This window comes from Cydia fagiglandana, chromosome 21 (genome assembly GCF_963556715.1).
Source record: "Cydia fagiglandana chromosome 21, ilCydFagi1.1, whole genome shotgun sequence".
Lineage (NCBI taxonomy): Eukaryota > Metazoa > Arthropoda > Insecta > Lepidoptera > Tortricidae > Cydia > Cydia fagiglandana.
In genome coordinates, this window is record NC_085952.1 from 10,479,487 (window position 1) to 10,500,533 (window position 21,047).

Consider the following 21,047-nt stretch of genomic DNA (forward strand, 5'->3'; position numbering starts at 1 on the left):
CCTCTCATTTTACAGCTGTTTCTCACTAACCGGTTACTACACCTTAAAACACCTATTACATTTTGACACATCATATTCCTCCGTTCACCGTTTCTATTATTTCCATTTACGGGACAAAGTAGTTCAATGATTTACGCCTGAAACGGGTCAACCGGGGCTCCAAGATCGAGAGAACCATTACACAGTTACTGCTAATGCTATCTGTTTGTTCTGAGTCACAATAAGGCGTAGTTTTTCACCGACGCTCGTGTCTTTAAACATTCCATCATAACGATAATTATTTTGAGAGTTCAATCGCCGATTTTACTGTAAAGATGACTGAAAGCTCGCCAGACGAAGCAAATGCTAACCGGAAAGACTTCATATGTGGAGTTGTTGAAGGTAAATTTAGAAATAAGCCTGTAAAGCTTAGTGGACTATGTGTAGTTTTATATCTATGTTAGGAATACTAAGTTAAGAACGGTGTGAATGACCTGTGGTCAACTATTTGCAGGCTTTTACGGTCGCCCGTGGACCACGGAGCAGCGGAAAGATCTTTTTCAAAAGTAAGTACTGCTTTTCTTATTTAGATCTTTGAATTGATACTTATAATTATGACTAGAAAGTGACAGGGCAATAATGTAAACAATTTAACCAACATTCTTGATACTATTTTCTTATTAAAAACTTTGACCTACATCATCAGTCTAATAAATCAATTACATGTGTTACTTTAACTATAACTTTTATGTTTTACCTTGACGAATATTGACTATTTATCCATGGTTTTAATACTCAAAATGTATCATGTCATATAAAAAAGGTTTACAGTAAGCACCGTCTTAACAACAAAATCTTCCAGACAAAAAAAATGGGGCCTAGACATGTATGTGTATGCTCCAAAAGACGATTACAAGCACCGTGCCTATTGGAGGGAGTTGTACACAGTGGAGGAGGCGGAGCACCTCACGTCTCTGATCTCTGCGGCCAGGGCTCAGGGCATTACATTCTGTTACGCTCTATCTCCGGGCCTGGATATCACATATAGCAGCCAGAAGGAAATTACCACTTTGAAACGGAAGCTTGAACAGGTTACATTTTATTATGCCTATTTAAGAAACTTCAAATCCTGGTATGGGCATTTATTTGTGTGATGAGCTAAGTAGTTACCTATAACACAAGCCTTATTGAGTAGCCACATAATAGATGTCCCACAACTTAGTTAATTTGTGTAATAATGTCCAATAATATTTGTGTCTGTCTCACCCAAAAGGATACTTATTGTCGGTTGTCAATAAGGCTATTGGTAAGTATCCTTTTGCCTCCTTTTCCTACTCTTTCCATATAGCTTCAATTTGTAATCAACCTTATAGTAGACAGACAATGTGGTACCTTCAGGGTGAAAAGAAGAAGGTCACATTTAGAGATTTATTAATTTATTACTTGCAGGTGTCCCAGTTCGGCTGCACTTGCTTTGCTCTCTTGTTTGACGACATTGAGCCGGAAATGAGTGAGGCAGACAAGCAGATCTTCCAGAGCTTTGCTCATGCACAGGTACATAAGCTGCATATGTTTTTTTAGTGATGTAGGAGGCAATCATGCAGACGAATTGCCTCATCATCATCATCATCTCAGCCAGCAACATAGGCCTCCCCCTTGGACCTCCATTTGTACCGGTTGGAAGCGACCCGCATCCAGCGTAACGCTTGTGCTACGCGAATTGCCTGATGGTAAGCAATCACCGTCGTTCATGGACACCCAACACCTGTGGGATTGTAAGTGTGCCTTTGAGACGGGAGTATGCTCTTTCTCTCTATGTTGTTGTTATGTCTCATGATTATGACTACCAGTTTTGTGACTGTATGTCACTCAATGTGTATCATCAAAATAAATAAGGCTAAGACTGACTTCAGTGTAGCTTAATGGATTTCATTAATGAAAAAACAGTCGAGTAAATGTTAACTAATAATGAAGTTGATTCTGTTGTCAGCTAAGAATCTTATTGTTGTTTTTCTTTTACATTGCTACTTGTCAAATTTCATAATTCTACTTCAACGGGAGTTGATTCTGTTGTCAGCTAAGAATCTTATCATTGTTTTCAAACAGGTGTCAGTAACAAACGAGATCCATCAACACCTCGGCTGCCCTCGCTTCCTTCTCTGCCCAACACAGTACTGCTCAACCCGGGCCGTGCCAACTGTCAACAGCTCGGAGTACCTCAACACGCTGGGAACCAAGCTGTCTCAACAGATCGACATCATGTGGACCGGTCAGTAACAAGTGTAACAACTTTAGTTTTCTCATAGTTTCAATGTAAGTAGTGTTTAACTTGGGTTGGAAGCGTCTCAATCTCAGGGAGAAAAACCTAATATGCTACCTACATGCATGATATAAACGTTATTATCGTTATAGCTATCGTTATATACCAGGGGTCTCCGAACTTTTTTACCTGAAGGCCAAATTGCGCCTCAGAAACTTTCGCGCGGGCCTCCGTCGGTTTTTGCGCCGGGAGGTGTCTGGGTGCTGCTATTAGGAACAGTTCCACTCTCAATGAATGCTGAACCCCTGGAGCCTGGTTCCCGCGGGCCGGACAGTGGACACTCGCTTTGGGTGTCGGCGGGCCGGATTGCAACATTTGCAACGCGTCGCGGGCCGGATTGGAACGCGTCACGGGCCGGGTTTTGGAGACCGCTGCTATATACCATCGCTCTCACTGACATCGGTGGACCTTACGCCTTTTGTAATAAGGTCCACCGATGTAAAGTTATGAGTGTTGTAGTTTGTATCGCTTATTTATATATTTAAAAACAAAGATGTCACGGTCACGATATCCATTATGCGTGCAGTGCAGTTATGAACTAGGTGTGAATGGCCTCGCAACATGACGTGACGGTTCTTTTATGGCGAAACCTTCCATAACAAAACGTGATATGTGTATCTGTGCAAACTCACTCTGGTAAGATATAAATATGTTGTTGTAAACATTGTAAACTCGCCTTTAGTTTTCCTTAATATAAAAACGTGACGGATTTATTTGACACCACAATGTATCATTTTATCCACAGGACCCAAAGTGATCTCCAAGACGCTGACCACGGAGTGTATAGAAGAGATAACCGCCGTACTGCGACGGCCGCCTGTTATTTGGGACAATCTCCACGCGAATGACTACGATCAGAAGAGGATATTCCTAGGTAGTTTTAAAATATTCTTTATTATTAAGCTCTTAAAGTCTATATTTCCAAGACGCTGGCCACGGAGTATAAAGAAGAGATAACCGCCGTACTGCGACGACCCGACCGCCTGTTATAATGTTTAAATTTCGTCGGGTGACAAGCAAAAGTCACTTAGTACTATTAAAAAATGTAAGTAACAATGAACTTTATTACACTTGTAACACGGTTTATTGTCCAATAATTTCAATTAGTTAGTGACTTTTGCTTGTCACCCGACGATTTGTGTAGTTAAAATATTTTTTTTAATTTTTTTTACTACCAACTAACACCTTTATTCATAAAACTTTACGGGCCTGATTGAGTTAAATTATGTTTTATCCCTTTCTTACAAATACATACGTCAAAATTACAGATAAGGACAAACGATTATTAGTTAATTGAGGTTTGTAGAGAGTTTATGAATACGGGAGTTAGTCCACCAATGCATGTATTTAACTGGAACAGGCATGAGTGGTGGGGGAACTGACTGAACGGGATAGTCTTATGTATCTTTCAGTAGGAGTAACAGCGAAAGCGCTATTATTATTTGTCCTTGTCATAGTCTCACATTTATTCTCTACCGTAAATTTAGTATGGATTATGGTGGGCAACAAATAAATTCGACCAATCATAGTGTCGCATTGCGTATGTTTTGTCCCTCACGGAGGCACGCGTATAGCACATCTATAGGATCCTACCATCTATGTCTACACCAGTGGGGAGACACTCCTGACTTCGGTCGAACTCAGCTCCGTTCGGCTCAGCTTTGCTCCGAGCAATTATTAGGGTTGGCACCACTTGCCTTCCTTGTGTGTGCACGACCACAGATAAGATAATCACTTGAATTTTGACAACCCTAAATAGCCGAAAGGGATATATTAGAAAGGGATAGCATGATTCGACCCTGAATCGCTGTCAAACTTCGGGTTTGTAGGAAGTGTCCTTTATGTACGGTAGTACTATTATTTCTTCTGTGGTCTACACGAGACGTTGTTACAGGTCCATACTGCGGAAGGTCTCCAGAGCTGATCCCACTGTTACGAGGAGTCCTAACGAACCCCAACTGCGAATACAATGCGAATATGATCGCCATACGCACTCTCGCGCACTGGGCGAGCTGCAGTCTTGATGCGCCAACGCACAGTGAGTATTCTGGGGTTACTGTACACAAATCAACATTTTTTTTTAAACTGCCGAATCCGACATAAGAGCAGCCGATGCAACGGAGCCACGCCGTTTTGTTGACTAAATAGTCTTTAGTTTTAAATTTATAAAATTCATATGTACTTATGTTAGTCTGTAAGGTATTTGTAATATGGGCCTTGTTGCCTAATTTAAATATCTAAAAAAATTATACAGAATTGTTGCGTGGTGTTCATATGAAACCCAACTGCGAATATGATCGCTATAAGTACGTACTCTTGCGTACTGGGCGAGCTGCAGTCTTGATGCACCAATGCACAGTGAGTTTTCCAGCTTTTCTTGGGTTCCATATCTTATTGGAACCTCAAAATCTCTCCAAAATGTAAAAAAAAACCTAAGGCAAAGGAATAAAAAGAGACACCAGTTTATGCCGCATAGTTTGACACTTAACACTGGAATGTATCAAGTAGCAATGTAAAATAAAAAAAAACCTTAGTTTGTAATGTGTGATCTTGCCGATGTTTGAATACAATGTCGCTATTTACTCACATTTATAGACGGCATTTATTCGTGATAGACCCGTCTATAAATATGATTTAATGTGTTCAAAACGCGAAAGTTTTAAATATTATAATGTCGCTATTTGTTCACAGTGGAAGCGGTGTCATGGGACATTAAACTAGAGTCCGAGAGCGAACAAGGTGTGTGTGAGGACGAGGCACCCGTGACCCTGGGCAAGCATGTCTACCACCCGCGGCAAGCGCTCAGGTAAACACCACCTTATTACAACGGCGTATGGTTCATTTTAGCATTGAAGTATGAAGCATGAAGGGAAGAGTGTCTTTAAATACAACCTTATTACAACGGTGTATGGTTCATTTTATAGATTTAATAGATTATAGATCTCACTAGATGACCCGGCGAACTTCGTTTCACCTACCTATATCAATCTATTTCTTTTTCACTTTTATTTTTTTCTTTCTTAAGAACTTTCCCCCGACAATAACATACACAACACAAAAAAAATCAGCGAAATTAGTCCAGCCGTTCACGCGTGATGCCGTGACCAGGAAATAGGAATTAATTTTTTTAAACATATATAGATATACAGGGTGTTTGGTACATCGTTTGCCAAATTAAAACGGCAGATAGGATAGGTAGTCATTAGCTATCTACTCATGCATAGAAAAAAAAATGGCCATGGTTTTTTTTTCTACAGCTCAAGTAAAAATTTGAAATTTACGAAGAATTGGCATAGAGCTAAAAAAAAGGGCGCAAAATTAAAAATTTCTAGGCCTGGGAAGATAGCAAATGAGTCAACCTATCTGCCGTTTTAATTTGGCAAACAATGTACCAAACACCCTGTATATAGTTACAGATTTTTGTAGCTATATGTTTGTTTGCAGGCAAGCAATAATCGAGTGGCTTCCAGAATTCTCCATACCCAAGACGGCGCAGGGGCCTGTGATCAAGCCGCAGCCTCCAGTCACAGGTATTAATAATTCGCTCGAACTTTTGTTATAACATTGTTTTAAATCTAGGCTTAGAGCATTTAGTAACTGAAGACGTCATCGCTGTCATTTTCTGTACGAAACAGTCTGCTGATTTTTGCGGGGAAGGGGACGTCAAATGTATTGCTATTTCTACATTGTAATGTACAAATAGCCATGTCAGTCCATACAAAAGTTTGCACAATAGTGCAAGATTTTCGGCAGAGGGGTAAGCTCTTAATTAGGTAACTGGAGACGTCATCGCTGTCATTTTCTGTACGAAACAGTCTGCCGATTTTTGCGGGGAAGGGGACGTCAAATGTATTGCTATTTCTACATTACGTAATGTACAAATAGCCATGTCAGTCCATACAAAGGTTTGCACAATTGCATAAGTTTTTTGCGCGGAGAGGTAAGCTGTTAAAGGCGACTCCAGTTATTAAATGCTCTAAGAATTTAGGTGTGAAATGTATATCCCATGCACATTCGTGCGAAAATTCCCATCATAGAACTAACACAAGCAATAAGTTTTCATTACAGTCCCGCCGGTGCCGATCATCCCGATCCTGCCGATGGTGAACACATGCATGTCGCTGCTGACGGCCACCACCAATACCACCACAACTGCCGCCACTAGCGCCATCTCTGCCATCCCGACGGTGTCCACGTCGCAGCTGCAGGCGCTGGCCGACTGCCCCGCCGCCCGCCTCAAGCACCAGACGGTTAGTATATAAGGCAATCTTCACATTGGATGCAAGTTCGCACGCCGCTCCGTCGCATATATACCTACGTACAGGTCGATTTACAAGAGCTGGAATGGAATGATGAGTGAATGGAAATATCTATGTATGTATCACATTAACACATTCAGTGCCAACGCGAGCTTGACTGATGACGGACTCTTGCTATTGTAGACACATCTCGTAATGCTTCATGTAACGTCATAAGGTCCATTAAATAATAGACAGTGCTGCTGTTAGTACCATTGTTCACACTCCCGATCATGGCGACCCACTCCAAAGCGAGAACTTACATTAAACTCAGGTTCTACGGCACGTTTATCTTAAATTAAAACCTACTGTATCTATTCACTATTTTAAAAATGACTTTCTAGGAAAGACATAAAATGTAATTAGCACATAATGATCATTAGATCTGTAACTGCATAACCAAGTTGTCCACAAGCCAGACTAAAATTTATATTCTTTCACAGGTATCGCCAGTAGAAACCTTCAGTGCAGTTACGAATCCCGTCATGAACTCCCTAGTGTCCCCCACCAAAGTTATCCTCAACGAATCCATACAGAACCCCATCATACCCATCGCTAGCTCCAACATCTCCCTGCCTAGCGAAATACCCGTGTCTACCCTACCCGTACCACTCCTCGGTATAAAATCACTTGAGGAAGTTGACAAAAGCGAAGACCAGAGTATGGTAGACAGTGACAGACAGGATAAAAACGACAGTGTTGTGAATGACAGTGTTCTAGAAAGTGTCAGTTTCATAGAAGAGATGAAGAAGGATAAAGAAGATGACCAGGACACGATTATTGTGGATGATGAGAAGGTTGAGGAGCAACAGCAGAACGGAGACATGAGTTTAGGAGGTGAGTTTCTTGATGTTGGAACAGCAGTGGAAATTCTGTTTTTGTATAATTATTTTTATATATTTCGGGGAATTCGGAAACGGCTCTAACCATTTCGATGACATTTGCTATATGGGAGTTTTCGGAGGCGAAAAAAAAAACGATTTAGCTAGGTCTTCTCTCTGAGAAAACGCGCATTTTCGAGTTTTTACATGTTTTCCGAGCATGCTCGGTCTCCCAGATATTTAAATATTCATCGAGGACTTTTTCCACAGACACACCACAAACGCTGAGCCCGAATCGGCCGTCGCTGCCCGAAGGAGAGCCTCTCGATGTGGACCCGCCGTCGGCCGCTAACACCGACACAGATGTAGTCATGAACGACCAACTTAGCGAAGTAAGTACAAATATAATAGGCTAGATGACAAATTTTCATTTATGGTATCAATCGATCAGGCTTGTTTTTAGGATCAAATGTCTATATGGGACCCATTGCATTAAGACAATACAAAAGTCAGAAATGATAGTCAAAGTCCGACAGTCGTACTTCACTCGCGAAACGCTCCTGACAAAACGATAAGTGAACGTGACGTCAAGGTCACAGAGAGTCTATCTTGAAGTATGGACAATTTTAGATGTACTTATACTTGAATCTCTTTCAGAACGGTTCTATGCAAGTGGAGCCTAGCAACAGTCCCCTGAGCACGGACATGATGGTAGAACCCGCGGATCCTGTCGAAACTACAGACGAGTGAGTACTTCCTTTAACACTCCTTCCCTCCTTCCTTTCGCTTAGGATTCTTCAGGTTAGGTTGGTGAATGAGTGAACGTTCACCTTATATTAGCTTGACTATAATTATATTTTTTGAATTAAGACTTCGTAACACCGAATTGTAATCGCATACTTTTCATTATGGGCTCCCGACTCAACTATAATGACTTCATTCGAAACTCTTTAGTCAACTGTAATGTATTCGACCAATCACGTGTCGCCGCCGTCAAGAGGAAAAGACATCAACGCGCTACTATTTATTGAAAAAGAAGTGCGTTGATGTCTTTTGTACTATCTTTTTATCTACTACCTAATTTTGTTTAATTATTTAGCTTTTATTTTAGAAAAAGTATTGTATCCAATAATGATATAATCTTTTCAATCTCGTACCCACTTAGGCCACTCAGCAAGCTTTGTGGCCAAAACACGGATTATATCACGATTGTATAAATACTAATTGTCACTTCATTTTTCAATTATATCACTTATATTATGACTAGTAGTAGATATATCCGTTGGGAAGCAGTTAGTTGTACACTATTTAAATACAACATTGAATTGAATTGAAAGACATGTCGGGTCGTGCAAAGCAAAGCGAGGCTTAGCCACTTATCATTGACCAATTACCTACATCTATATCAGGTTCAGATAAGTTCCCTTTCATCATAACGTCTATTTTTTTACAGACCAGTCGAAGAATCATCGATAGACGCGAACGCACTAACGGAGGACGACTTAGTATTGCTTTGCGATCTGTTTTATCTACCATTCGAGCACGGCTCGCGCGGGTTACGGCTGTTACACGATTTCCATTGGTTAACGGGGCACGCGGCCGGGACGTTGCCGAGAGGGAACAAACCCGAGGTAAGTGTATTTTTTACTGCTGTGATAGCTTTTAGAAATCGCAAGAAGGCGTTTTGAAAGGAATATATACAAAGAGCCTAGATGTTGTAAGTTGCGTTTAGTTTTCAATTTTAATTTTCGATATCTATTATATATCGGTTTTAATTAAATCTGCTTATTTTTTTGTGTTATTTTACCTTTTGATGCAATAAAAAATAATTATATACCGACTGACGTACCTTTTGGTTAATCTTTTTTTGCGAAATGGTATATATATATATTTGAAAAGAAAAAAGTCATTCTGCGAACTGGAATTGTGAAGATGGGACTTTATACTGTAAGGAGTAAAAACACCAGGGCACCACTTTATAACAATATTTATTAGGGAATTACAAATATGAGAGTACAGGTCCGAAAATAACATGCGACACGCTCCAGCGCAGAACCAATCTAAGATGGACGACCACCTCTAGTGATGTGACATTGTCGGTTATCGTAGTGATGTCAAACACCGATGAAATGATGATCCCGCCGTTTAATACGAAAGGATGGACATTTTGTGGATGAAACAAAAAACAATAGAGATGTACCAACGGCACATGTTTTTTCAAAATGACTGAATTTGTTGTGAACGTTAGTAATGCTAGCCAGAGGGGCAAGGCAGCCAGCCTTCTGGGCACCTTAACAAGCGATCAGGATCTGGGACAAAAGTTTTTAATTATGTTTCTACCCATTTGTATTTTGTTGACAAATCTAAATAAATTTAACATGTTATTAAACAAGTTGATGTCATAATATTATTACATATTTGTTCAGACAAGCGAGTGGCGCCGCCGACGGAGCCGCTTCGCGTGGTGGACGGCCCGCGCCAGACGCCTGCTGCGGCGGCTGGAGGCCTGCGCCAACCGGGAGCTCCACGCCGAGCTGCAGCCCTACGTGTGGGAGCTGTGCGCCGTGCTGGCCCTGCTGGACGGCCTGGTGCGGTGGTTAGGTAAGACCTTACCAATATAAACACTTAGGGCCATTTGCACCATTTCACGACCCCAGGGTTAACCGGTTAAACCGCTAACCCAGTGTCAAATTGTTGCCGGATAACAAACATTTTTTTTTTATTTACCTCCACAGCCGAACTACACTATGATGCACTATGAACTATTGATTCAAAAGTACCATGAACTATTTACTCAAAATTAGTAAAATAATCTAGAAATTTTGTTTCAGAACTTGGCAAATTCCCGCAGAATATTGCAACGAATACACAAGGCAGCTATACATGTAAGTCTCTCCCTCCCTACCCCTTTTTACATGTGTGTATAATTTTGTTCATCATTTATTTCATTTTAAATTTTGATCTCTGTATCTTACTCCGAATTTTTAGATTTTTGTCTAGATACAAACATGTCACAATACATTACTGTGTTTTCTATATGGTAGTATTTGCTTGTAGTTTCGAAAAGGCAACTAAAACCCGAGTTTTTCTTTTAATATTTTTGTACAGGGTTCTCGAAAGGCTGGCGGGAAGCGTTCGAGAGCGGAGCCCAGGAGCCTTGGGTGTTCCGCGGCGGACTTACAGCCGATTTACGGCGGCTTCTCCCAGTGGAGTGCAGCGGCGACCAACTGCGCCCGCAGGCCGTGCCGCGCGAGCCGCCGCTCACGGTGCGGCCCTACACCGCCGCCGATGAAAGCGCTGTGAGTCTTAACTATAAGTACATGCGGCCACACCAGTTTTGGTATCTAGCAGTAGTAGTTGCCGCGCACCGCTACGGAACAGACGCATGCCCGCGCTTGCGCTTGTATCTCTCGTAAACTGTTTTGCGGCGGATTTACGACAGATTTGACAGCGCTGCGCCGCTATAACAACAAATACTAAAAACAGAATAAAATAAAGATTTAAGTGGGGCTCCCATACAGCAAACGTGATTTTTGACCAAAGTTAAGCATTGACGGGCGTGGTCAGTACTTGGACGGGTGACCGTTTGTTTTTGCATTTTTTTCCGTTTTTTTTTTGCTTTATGGTACGGAACCCTTCGTGCGCGAGTCCGACTCGCACTTGCCCGGTTTTTTGGTTCCATCTTCAATATCGGTAGCAGGGGTGGACAGTCTCAGCCTATAGGTAGTGTCAGTCACTGTAAAAACTTTGTAAACAATGTTTTCTGGAAATAAATATGTTTGTATTTGTATTTATTAGTAATTTAATTCAAATATTTATAATATGTACATTGTTGCAGGTGTGCGAGATATGCCATAAGACATGCAGAGACGGCTCGGATTGCAGCGATCTTTTCCCGAGCGATCTGCAAACGTTACCGGCCGATAGGTAAGTTCCCAACACTTTTACTAGTTTATACAATTTTATTGCAGACCTCAATAAAAAAACAATACACTAAGAAAACAGCAATAGAAACATTTTTGGAGCGCTACTATAAAATCAAACCGAACCGAGGAAGCAAACTGGGACTGGAACCTCGCACTGAGAGAAAAATCATTAGTAAACTAAACCAGGAATTAAAAAACAGTTCTGTACTGGGGGAAAAAATGAAGTTTAGTAATAATTATAGACGTTTCACTATTTCTGTAAAGTTTATTTATTTCTACAAACAGTTCAGTAATCCTAAATCTAATTTCAACAAACAGATAATAGAAATTGCAAGAACTAATAGAAATTGCAAAAGTCAATTTGTTCCTATTAGTTGACTCTCCTTATCCCCGGATTAAGTTTATTTTTGTAATTCTAAGTGTGTTTTTGTTATCCTTTTCTCTCAGTGCGGATGGCATGAGCTGCCAAAAATGTGAGAGGTCGTGCCGCTCACGCATCGGCCTCCACAGTCACCAAACCCGTTGTCTATACAGCAATGTATAAATCGTCTGCAATAGACGGAAAGGGCTGTGATTGACTATAAAATCAACATAAAAAATATAAACAAAAACTTATGCTTTGAGATCGACAGGAAGGAACCTACTTTGCTTAGGACTAGGACAATCTAAAACGGGAGCTTGGTTAGCTAGAATTAGTAGTTTAGCGGGCGCAGCACGGTTCCATTTTTATCGACTATCACTATGCGCGTCCCTTTCGCACTAACATACTTGTTAGAACGTGACAGGCATGGTGACAAGGGATAAAAACGCGACCGTGCTACGCCGCTAGGTATGCTATTTAAGCGTAAGTCAGTTGGTAACAAGAACTGAGTCACCTTTATTATGTAAAATTTAGAGACATACATATTCCAGATCTTAGGGCGGTATTCGTTTGTCCAATGTGATTGCGTCGCACTCTCTCATTAAGCAAAATGTGAGACAAAATACACGTTTGACAAAGAAATGGGACAGCTAAAATAAATTAACTTGCCATGATTTATTTTTATTCCGTCAGTTAACAAAACAAATGACTGAAAGCATAAGATTGTATGGTGTTTAATTTTTGCTATATATTTATTTACTCAAATATGTTGTAGAACTGTTGTAAATCAAAAATAACCATGTAAATGAATATGACACATTTTCAAGTTTTATTCAAAACTTCCGCACAATAAGTAAGAATAGCTACAAGTGTAATGATTGTTTTCAGGCTAGTGCAACCATTCCTAACATTAGCGCCTTCTCTGTGTATGGTGATAGAGGAGGACGAAATGTTCGCGAGGGAAGGAGAAGACAACGTTAACGGTCAGTATATCACTTACTATATGTGACGTTACCTATGAAAAGGGATCTTATTGTCGGTGGCGCTTACGCCATTATTAACGATACTCCGATAATACAATGCCGCGCGACGCTGTGGCGGCATAAGCGCCATCGACAATAAAGTCCCTTTTTATAGATAATGCCCCATATTTGTATACCATAACGGGTCGACAATCCCCAGTTTAACACGCCTTGCTTGGTACAGTCAACGGTAAAAATATGGATGTACAAATCATTTCAAAAATATGTCCCATAACTCTTATGTCAGTGAATTAAGAACTATGGGACATATTTTTGAGTAAGTTGTCTACACCCATATTTTTACCGTTGACTGTATATTGCAGCTTCTAGTTTTTTTTTTTAAATTAATCATTAACACACCATAACAATATTCGTATCTCTTTCACACTCCAGAAACTGATATATCGTTTTTTTTTTCATTGTAGAAATTTTGTAACTTCAAAGGTGGTAACTTTTTTCCTCCAGAATTAAATCTGAGTATCTATGCACTGAATTATAGTGTCTGAGATATCATAGGAAGTTCCTATATACATTTGAGGTTACAAAAATCCTGATCTAAAAAAAAGATGTATTTTGTTGGTGATGATGTTTTTCAAAAGTTTGCATACCCCTAGCTTAATGCAAAGAAACAGGTATCATTGGCAAGTTAAAAGCAAAGAATTATGTACTAACGGAAGTGTTTTACTTTATCGTAAAACTTTTACCCGTATGTATTCCTTGCCATTAAATTTAATCTAAGAAAAGTTCCTAAGGGATATCTAACAGTTGTAACATTTTCAGGGGTAAAACCAGGAATAGTTGGCTATGCGTGCGCGGCGCTAAACAGCAAAGAGTTCTACAAGAAACAAGAAGTGGCCTGGATACCGGAGATGTGCAAGAAATACCCGGAGCAGCTAACTGAGAGGGAGGACCTGAGTCAGGCGGCTAAGGTAAGAGACGTACCATCGCCCACACTGTTTACTGTACATCCGTGGACCTTATGCCTTTTGTAATAAGGTTCACTGATGTACAGTTAGGAGTGTTGCTGTTTGTACCTAGATTTTTGTAAATAGGGCATTAGGCCACCATATCCCGTGCTTTTATCTAGGTGCCTAGCTAAGATGCCAAAAAAAATCCTAAAGTACACTAGTAAAGCCACAAATGAATAAAAATGTTCATCATAGGTACATTGCAATGCAATCATCAGAGTAAAATAAAAGGAAATAGAAAAGGCAGTCGATTTTAAAATCAGAATCAGGGCGGGGGTGTGCGTCACCTGTAGTGGCACAGTGTAAAAAGTAACAGTGGTCCGACGACCTTTGACGTGTACCGAGCTACTAACAATGCGATGACAGCGATGTATGCAGCTCGGGTGCGCGCGACCCCCCCGTCGCCCTCGTCGAACGACTGTATAGACTGTGGTAGGGGGCTGCACAGGACTAAAGGGGGAATAAACCTACAAAGTGTCAATGTCAAGTTTAGGCCACAAGGTGACAAAGACTTCAAATCAAAGCGTATGATCCACTATAGAGAGAGCTTGATCTATAGTCTGATTCTTATTTAAATAAAATTAAACAAACCTACCCTCAAATGACTCCCTAAGCCAGTTGAGGGTAGATGATAACATTACATGATCACATAATGTATACTGCAAATCGTAATTCAAGACCAAAAAAAGCATGTCAATTTTGCCATTTTTTACTGGGGCGTTTTGTATTTACGTAAAAATAAATAAATAAAAGTACTTTATTAAATCGTAGGAGTAAAATTACTATAAATAAATTATCTTAGCGTGATTATTTATCAAAAGGAATTTACTATTTTACAAACAAATTATTGCAGTGGCAACATTAGTCTTACTTTTTTTGGTCTTGAATTACGTTTTGCAGTTTAGGTGAAAATCAGGTCGTTCAGTGACAGATCCAGGCGGTTTTGTATTTGGTTGGTTAAGCAATAAATGTTATAACTATCCGAAAATTTACAAATTGTTTGTTTACTCTTATTTAAGACTGCGTCGAGCAAAATCAGCGAAAACGGCAGTCAGCGTTTAGTCGCTAGCGTTCACATATCTTGATATTTTTTTTATAATAAATATCATTATTATCCCAAAGAGTGTGTTTACAACGAATCATGAAATGAATGAAAATCTGAAATCTTTTACAATATAATAAATACACTTATGCTAAGTTGTACCTAAAATGAGATGAACTAGCGTCAGCGTTTAGTAAAATTTGTATAAAAAAATTGATGCTCAAGCTATAATATAGATTGATTTTGAAAGCCAGATAATTGGACTACAACGAATCAGCCTTTTCCTATTTTTCCTCTTAAAGGCAACAGAGAAATTCAATCGTAAATGTAAACTTTCGTAAAATTTCCATACATCCGCCATATCTGTCAAAATTCTCCTTTGATTCAGTTGCCCGCTTGGGCTCGTCCGGAGTGGTCGCGTACCTGGATCTCCCATTTTGACATTTCGTTTTGGCATATATATTGACAGAAATTCATGTCCGTATACGAATGATGATACCAGTGCAAAACTGTGTTCAAAATAAATAGGGTAAATGAATAATGTCACATAGAAATCTAGAGTCATTAAAATTTTGATTTGTTATTATTCACAAGTCATAATACTTTAAAAATATAACAAATTATTTAAAAAATATATACGAACAGTCAGCAGCAGAAGTCGCTATACACCTCCAGGTGCTCAAAGAGAGGTAAACGTTTAAACTGTCAAAAAGTTGTTGACTGTCATGGTAGCATTTACTTGTGAGCGCTCAACATGTCACAAATAGCTTAACAGTCGCTATTCATTAATTTCTACACTTACAACAAATCATTGATACCTTAGCTGTCAAAAAACCACTGGTATCTAAGCGGTCAACGTGTCAAATATATCTGAACAATATGGAAAAATAGACGTTTAAAGCATACATGTATGGTCGTATATTGAATGAATAATAGCTCTGCTAATTTCAGGTAAAGCGTTTTGACAATCATCGAAAGCAGTACTGCGACGATACGACCATACATGTATGCTTTAAACGTCTATTTTTCCATATTGTTCAGATATATTTGACACGTTGACCGCTTAGATACCAGTGGTTTTTTGACAGCTAAGGTGTCAATGATTTGTTGTAAGTGTAGAAATTAATGAATAGCGACTGTTAAGATATTTGTGACATGTTGAGCGCTCACAAGTAAATGCTACCATGACAGTCAACAACTTTTTGACAGTTTAAACGTTTACCTCTCTTTGAGCACCTGGAGGTGTATAGCGACTTCTGCTGCTGACTGTTCGTATATTTTTTAAGTAATTTGTTATATTTTTAAAGTATTATGACTTGTGAATAAAAACAAATCAAAATTTTAATGACTCTAGATTTCTATGTGACATTATTCATTTACCCTATTTATTTTGAACACAGTTTTGCACTGGTATCATCATTCGTATACGGACATGAATTTCTGTCAATATATATGCCAAAACGAAATGTCAAAATGGGAGATCCAGGTACGCGACCACTCCGGACGAGCCCAAGCGGGCAACTGAATCAAAGGAGAATTTTGACAGATATGGCGGATGTATGGAAATTTTACGAAAGTTTACATTTACGATTGAATTTCTCTGTTGCCTTTAAGAGGAAAAATAGGAAAAGGCTGATTCGTTGTAGTCCAATTATCTGGCTTTCAAAATCACTCTATATTATAGCTTGAGCATCGATTTTTTTATACAAATTTTACTAAACGCTGACACTAGTTCATCTCATTTTAGGTACAACTTTGCATAAGTGTATTTATTATATTGTAAATGATTTCAGATTTTCATTCATTTCAGATTTTTATATTAATTACGCATAAGTTTATATGTTTTTTGAAGATATGTGACATGTAGCGTATGTACGACTTTTTAACAGGACGTTGTAGGTTTGAACCCGCAGTGGGCGTTTCTTAGATTACTCCTGTGCGGAATGCCATTTGATGTTTACTGCTAGGTTATAATAACAATAAGTTCAAAGATATACAGTATGTATCAGAACGAAAGGCCAAGAAAGAGACCCATTAATGTTTAGGTACCTAGGATTATTTACATTTAAATACGTCACATACCTATGACATGACATAAACAAACAAGGAAAGCTATATAAAAAGTGTTTTTGCCTGTGTTATCACAAAGGAACGCTTTGACAGTTTGAATTCCTCAAAAGAGGCCAGTCGTTAACACCAAACTCGAAACAGCACCTTTAAAAAAACTTAAGGGGTCACTGACCTGTCCCAGTAAATTGAGGTAGTGTGCGTGAGCTGCATTTGTGTGTGTAATGGGGTAATTTGACAGAATTTGAAAATTTTCCCTCCTCTACCCTTAATACCTAAAGATACAGACTATAGCCATGTACAATCAGCCGCAAAAGTGCATGGCGAATTTATCAATGAATTCATTCATACTTTCTCCATGCAATTTCGCAGCTCACTGTTTTTAGCTCTGTTCTAGATAGGTACACAAAATATAGATAGGGACAAAAAATTGTTTGTTTACTTTTATTTAAATACGTAAAGATACAGAGTACAATTAGGAGCCATTTCCCCAGGAGTGCATCCACCACTTCCACCAGTTCAGCACGCTGGAGCGCGCGCCGGCGGGCGTGCTGCGCGCGCACCCCGCGCTGCTCACGTGCTGCGTGCGCGCCGGCTGCCCGGACCCGCTCGCGCCCGCGCGCCTGCTCACCTGCCTGCTGGCGGCGCTCAGGGCTCATGGTAACATTATTAAATGAAAACTCATAGTAATGAAGACTATACATATCACTGATTTAAACTTTCACGATTATTAAACATTATCAAACTGCACAACGGGACTTAATCGCGTATTTAAGTTTTAAGATTTACCTCCGACGTTTCGAGGACGGCGTTGTCCCCGTGGTCTCGGAGAAGACTGGCTCAAGTTGACATCAACATCTTCTAGCCGCGCGAGTTTTTCGAACTACCCGCACTTGGTCTTGTTTATCAGTTTGAACGTTTTGCGCACTAGGGATGTCACTCTGTCGACACACAACACTAACGATATTCGATTTATCGACTGTCGATATTCGTTTCCGCTTACATTTACTAATGACTGGATTCCATGTGGATGAGATCTTAAAACCCTCGTCCCGATTAAAATTGCAATGTTTTTTGATTTCAATGGCTTCCCGCACTTTTCTACTGTAGAAATGGCGATCCGTGGCGATTTTATAAAATAGATTGCAGTTGTGGTAGTTCCTATATCGGAGAAACTAAGCGCACCATAGCAGAAAGAGTTAAGGAACATATCGCAGCTGTCAAAAATCGTCAGGTCAACAAGTCTGCGGTGGCTGAGCATTTGCTGGAGTCAGGACCAAACCACTGGATTGAGCTGCATAACCCTAAAATCCTCTCCACGGATCGCCATTTCTACAGTAGAAAAGTGCGGGAAGCCATTGGAATCAAAAAACATTGCAATTTTAATCGGGACGAGGGTTTTAAGATCTCATCCACATGGAATCCAGTCATTAGTAAATGTAAGCGGAAACGAATATCGACAGTCGATAAATCGAATATCGTTAGTGTTGTGTGTCGACAGAGTGACATCCCTAGTGCGCAAAACGTTCTAACTGATAAACAAGACCAAGTGCGGGTAGTTCGAAAAACTCGCGCGGCTAGAAGATGTTGATGTCAACTTGAGCCAGTCTTCTCCGAGACCACGGGGACAACGCCGTCCTCGAAACGTCGGAGGTAAATCTTAAAACTTAAATACGCGATTAAGTCCCGTTGTGCAGTTTGATAATGACTATACATATACCATTCAAAATGAAAAATTTGGACTCCAAGATAATACTTACCTTCAAGAAGACTATATTAACGTGCGTAACAATTTTGGACTACGTACCAGTGGCGGCGAGTCAAACATAATCCATAGGCAAGCCGGGGCTAATTTGGTATACATATTTCCTTTACAACTCTGCTCAAACGTCCAAAAACAGGCAAGCCGGTGGGAGTTGACTTTTGTGCATGCGCCGCCACTGCTACGTACTCTGTTCTATATATAGCGTCCCGGTCCCGTGATGTGACTATTTGAGACTAATTTTAACATTTTACGCCTAGTTGTCTTGATCAATTGTAGTCAGAGTACAGTGTCTGCACAGTCTTATCAACGAGAGTTTAAATTACAGATCCGCACGTTGCTGCGGTCTGCGAGTGGAATATCGCTATTTACGTGCTCTTTGAGTTGATTGGATTGCGATCTTGTACAATAATCTTAGTGTGTGTACTATTTCATGTCACTATTGACTGTAAAAATAAAGTCACTCACATGAAATGAATAAACCTGATATTATTTCAGGTGTGAACGGCGTACACGCGTGCATTAACGCAACCGACCACTACCTCCTCCAGTTCTACAGCAAGCTCGGGTTCGCGGAGGCGGCCCGCTCGGGCTCCCGCGTGTTCCTCGCGCGCTCCTTCTAGCGCCGAGTGACCCGCGTCAGGCACAGGTAACAACAACAAGGTCCTAGGTCACTACCCTGAGGGATTCCGATAGAAGCTAATAGAAAAAGTGTTGGCCCGAGAGTCCTCCCTTGCGGTACATCGATCCGGGCTACAAACGCAACCGACCACTACCTCCTCCAGTTCTACAGCAAGCTCGGGTTCGCGGAGGCGGCCCGCTCGGGCTCGCGCGTGTTCCTCGCGCGCTCCTTCTAGCGCCGAGTGACCCGCGTCAGGCACAGGTAACAACAACAAGATCCTAGGTCACTACCCTGAGGGATCCCGATAGAAGCTAATAGAAAAAGTGTCGGCCGGAGAATCCTCCCTTGCGGTACACCAGATTTTTTTCAAACAAACATGGATGTTTCGAACACATACAGAAAGACAGGTGTTTGTATGGAAACATTAAGCGTTCACATACAACATACACCGATCCGGGCTACTAACGTTCCGGAAATGTGGTGTCTCTCCTGTTGACATAATTCCAATCATACTCTTTATTGCATACCTCACACAGTTTATAATACAGAGGTATCATTTTACTACGGCTTTCTTCATACTGCTTTTATAACAATAAGGTTGATTGCCTATAAGGATCCAACAAGAAAATTATTACTGTAAAGAACATTTATTTTATGATGTTCACAGAAAAGACGCATAAGATTAACTCACTCTAAAACGCTTTAACCCAGGTATGTGCTGCGGCCCTCAGGTTACATATACAGGCCCATACGTGCTGCGGTTCTACAGAACGGCGACAATAGCGGTGGAGTTAGTGTATAAAACAAGAATAATAGCGGCGCAAGATCTCTGTCTTGTGGTATATCGAAGCTTATGTAAGAGAAAAAGCATCGGCCCGAGAATGCTACCTTGCGGTGCACCGAAAGTCTTTATATTGCAATCCTTGATAACTACATCATTTCACATCAACCATTATAGTTTATTTTAATCAAATACTTATTCAAATATTAAAATGAAAGACCGCACATATTCACCAGATCTATGTTCTTGAAAAGATAAGTGAGACAGTATCAAAAGCTTTCGTCAGGTCAAAATGATCCAAGTCAGCAGGTATAAAAGTAGAATAAGTTTCTGTTTGATAAACTTATCATTGTTGTTATTATTACTTATTTTTTCCATTATTCTCAGTTGACAGGGAGATTGGCCGATAGTTGTACGGACTCTTTGCAAACGTTTTAAATTAAATTTCAATAAAATTTAAGATAAATTTTAAATTAGATGATACTAACTATAAAATTGTCTCATTGTTTCAGTATCATCCACCGGTTTGCGAAAATCTGAACTGTCGGTATGTCTCCTAAATAATGTATCGCGTCTACCTATAGTATTTGTACGTATGTAACTTTCCATGTGATCTTATAAACTGATTTTTTTAAGTATCCGCCTCCAAAACGACGCTCCCATACAATCGAAGTTACTCTCTCTCTCTTTTTAATAAAACAACGACATGATTAAATTACATGAAACTTGGCATGAACGTTTACGTACGTAACTAATAACTGGTATTTGTTCTCGTTGTTAAAAATTGTTACACAAAGAAAACAGCGAATATAAGTTTTACTCGCTCTAATTTCTTTGTAGAACTGAATTTTAAAATGGGAGCGTAATATCGATTGTATGGCGGCGCTTAGATTGTTGTGACTCTTAAGTATTATCTTTTCTTTAACCGATGGATCATTACATCATTAGAAATCTTTAAAGGGGCCCACTGATTAACAGTCCGCCGGACAGTATCTGCGACGGTATCTGCGACGCCTGTCAGTTAGAACAAAATTATGACAGTTCCGAACTACTGACAGGCCGATACCGTCCGGCGGAC

At 40.1% G+C, this 21,047-nt stretch overlaps 1 protein-coding gene across 2 annotated transcripts; it reads left to right on the forward strand.

Moving 5' to 3' along the window:
* Positions 1–20,902, forward strand: LOC134675148 (protein O-GlcNAcase). 2 transcript variants are annotated; one of them, XM_063533317.1, is made up of 23 exons: positions 1–381; positions 494–545; positions 842–1,070; positions 1,429–1,533; positions 2,086–2,248; positions 3,045–3,173; positions 4,194–4,337; positions 4,991–5,105; positions 5,744–5,829; positions 6,368–6,549; positions 7,041–7,434; positions 7,689–7,810; positions 8,076–8,164; positions 8,872–9,049; positions 9,845–10,019; positions 10,250–10,303; positions 10,527–10,717; positions 11,257–11,345; positions 12,594–12,688; positions 13,508–13,656; positions 17,299–17,464; positions 19,065–19,215; positions 20,482–20,902. In XM_063533317.1, exons 1-22 carry the CDS (start codon positions 315–317, stop codon positions 19,187–19,189), a joined length of 3,099 nt encoding a protein of 1,032 aa, XP_063389387.1. In that variant the 5' UTR covers positions 1–314; the 3' UTR covers positions 19,190–19,215; positions 20,482–20,902. The 2 variants fall into 2 exon arrangements, with proteins under 2 accessions (XP_063389387.1, XP_063389386.1); XM_063533316.1 differs by having other exon boundaries at positions 2–381; positions 6,356–6,549.
* The last annotated feature ends 145 nt before the right edge of the window (positions 20,903–21,047 follow it).

Excerpts from the sequence above, each read along its gene's own strand:
- LOC134675148 (XM_063533316.1), top strand. The coding sequence starts at position 315 with ATGACTGAAAGCTCGCCAGACGAAGCAAATGCTAACCGGAAAGACTTC. Across the intron at positions 4,338-4,990 it reads TCTTGATGCGCCAACGCACA|TGGAAGCGGTGTCATGGGAC; the intron begins GTGAGTATTCTG and ends ATTTGTTCACAG. Across the intron at positions 5,106-5,743 it reads CACCCGCGGCAAGCGCTCAG|GCAAGCAATAATCGAGTGGC; the intron begins GTAAACACCACC and ends GTTTGTTTGCAG.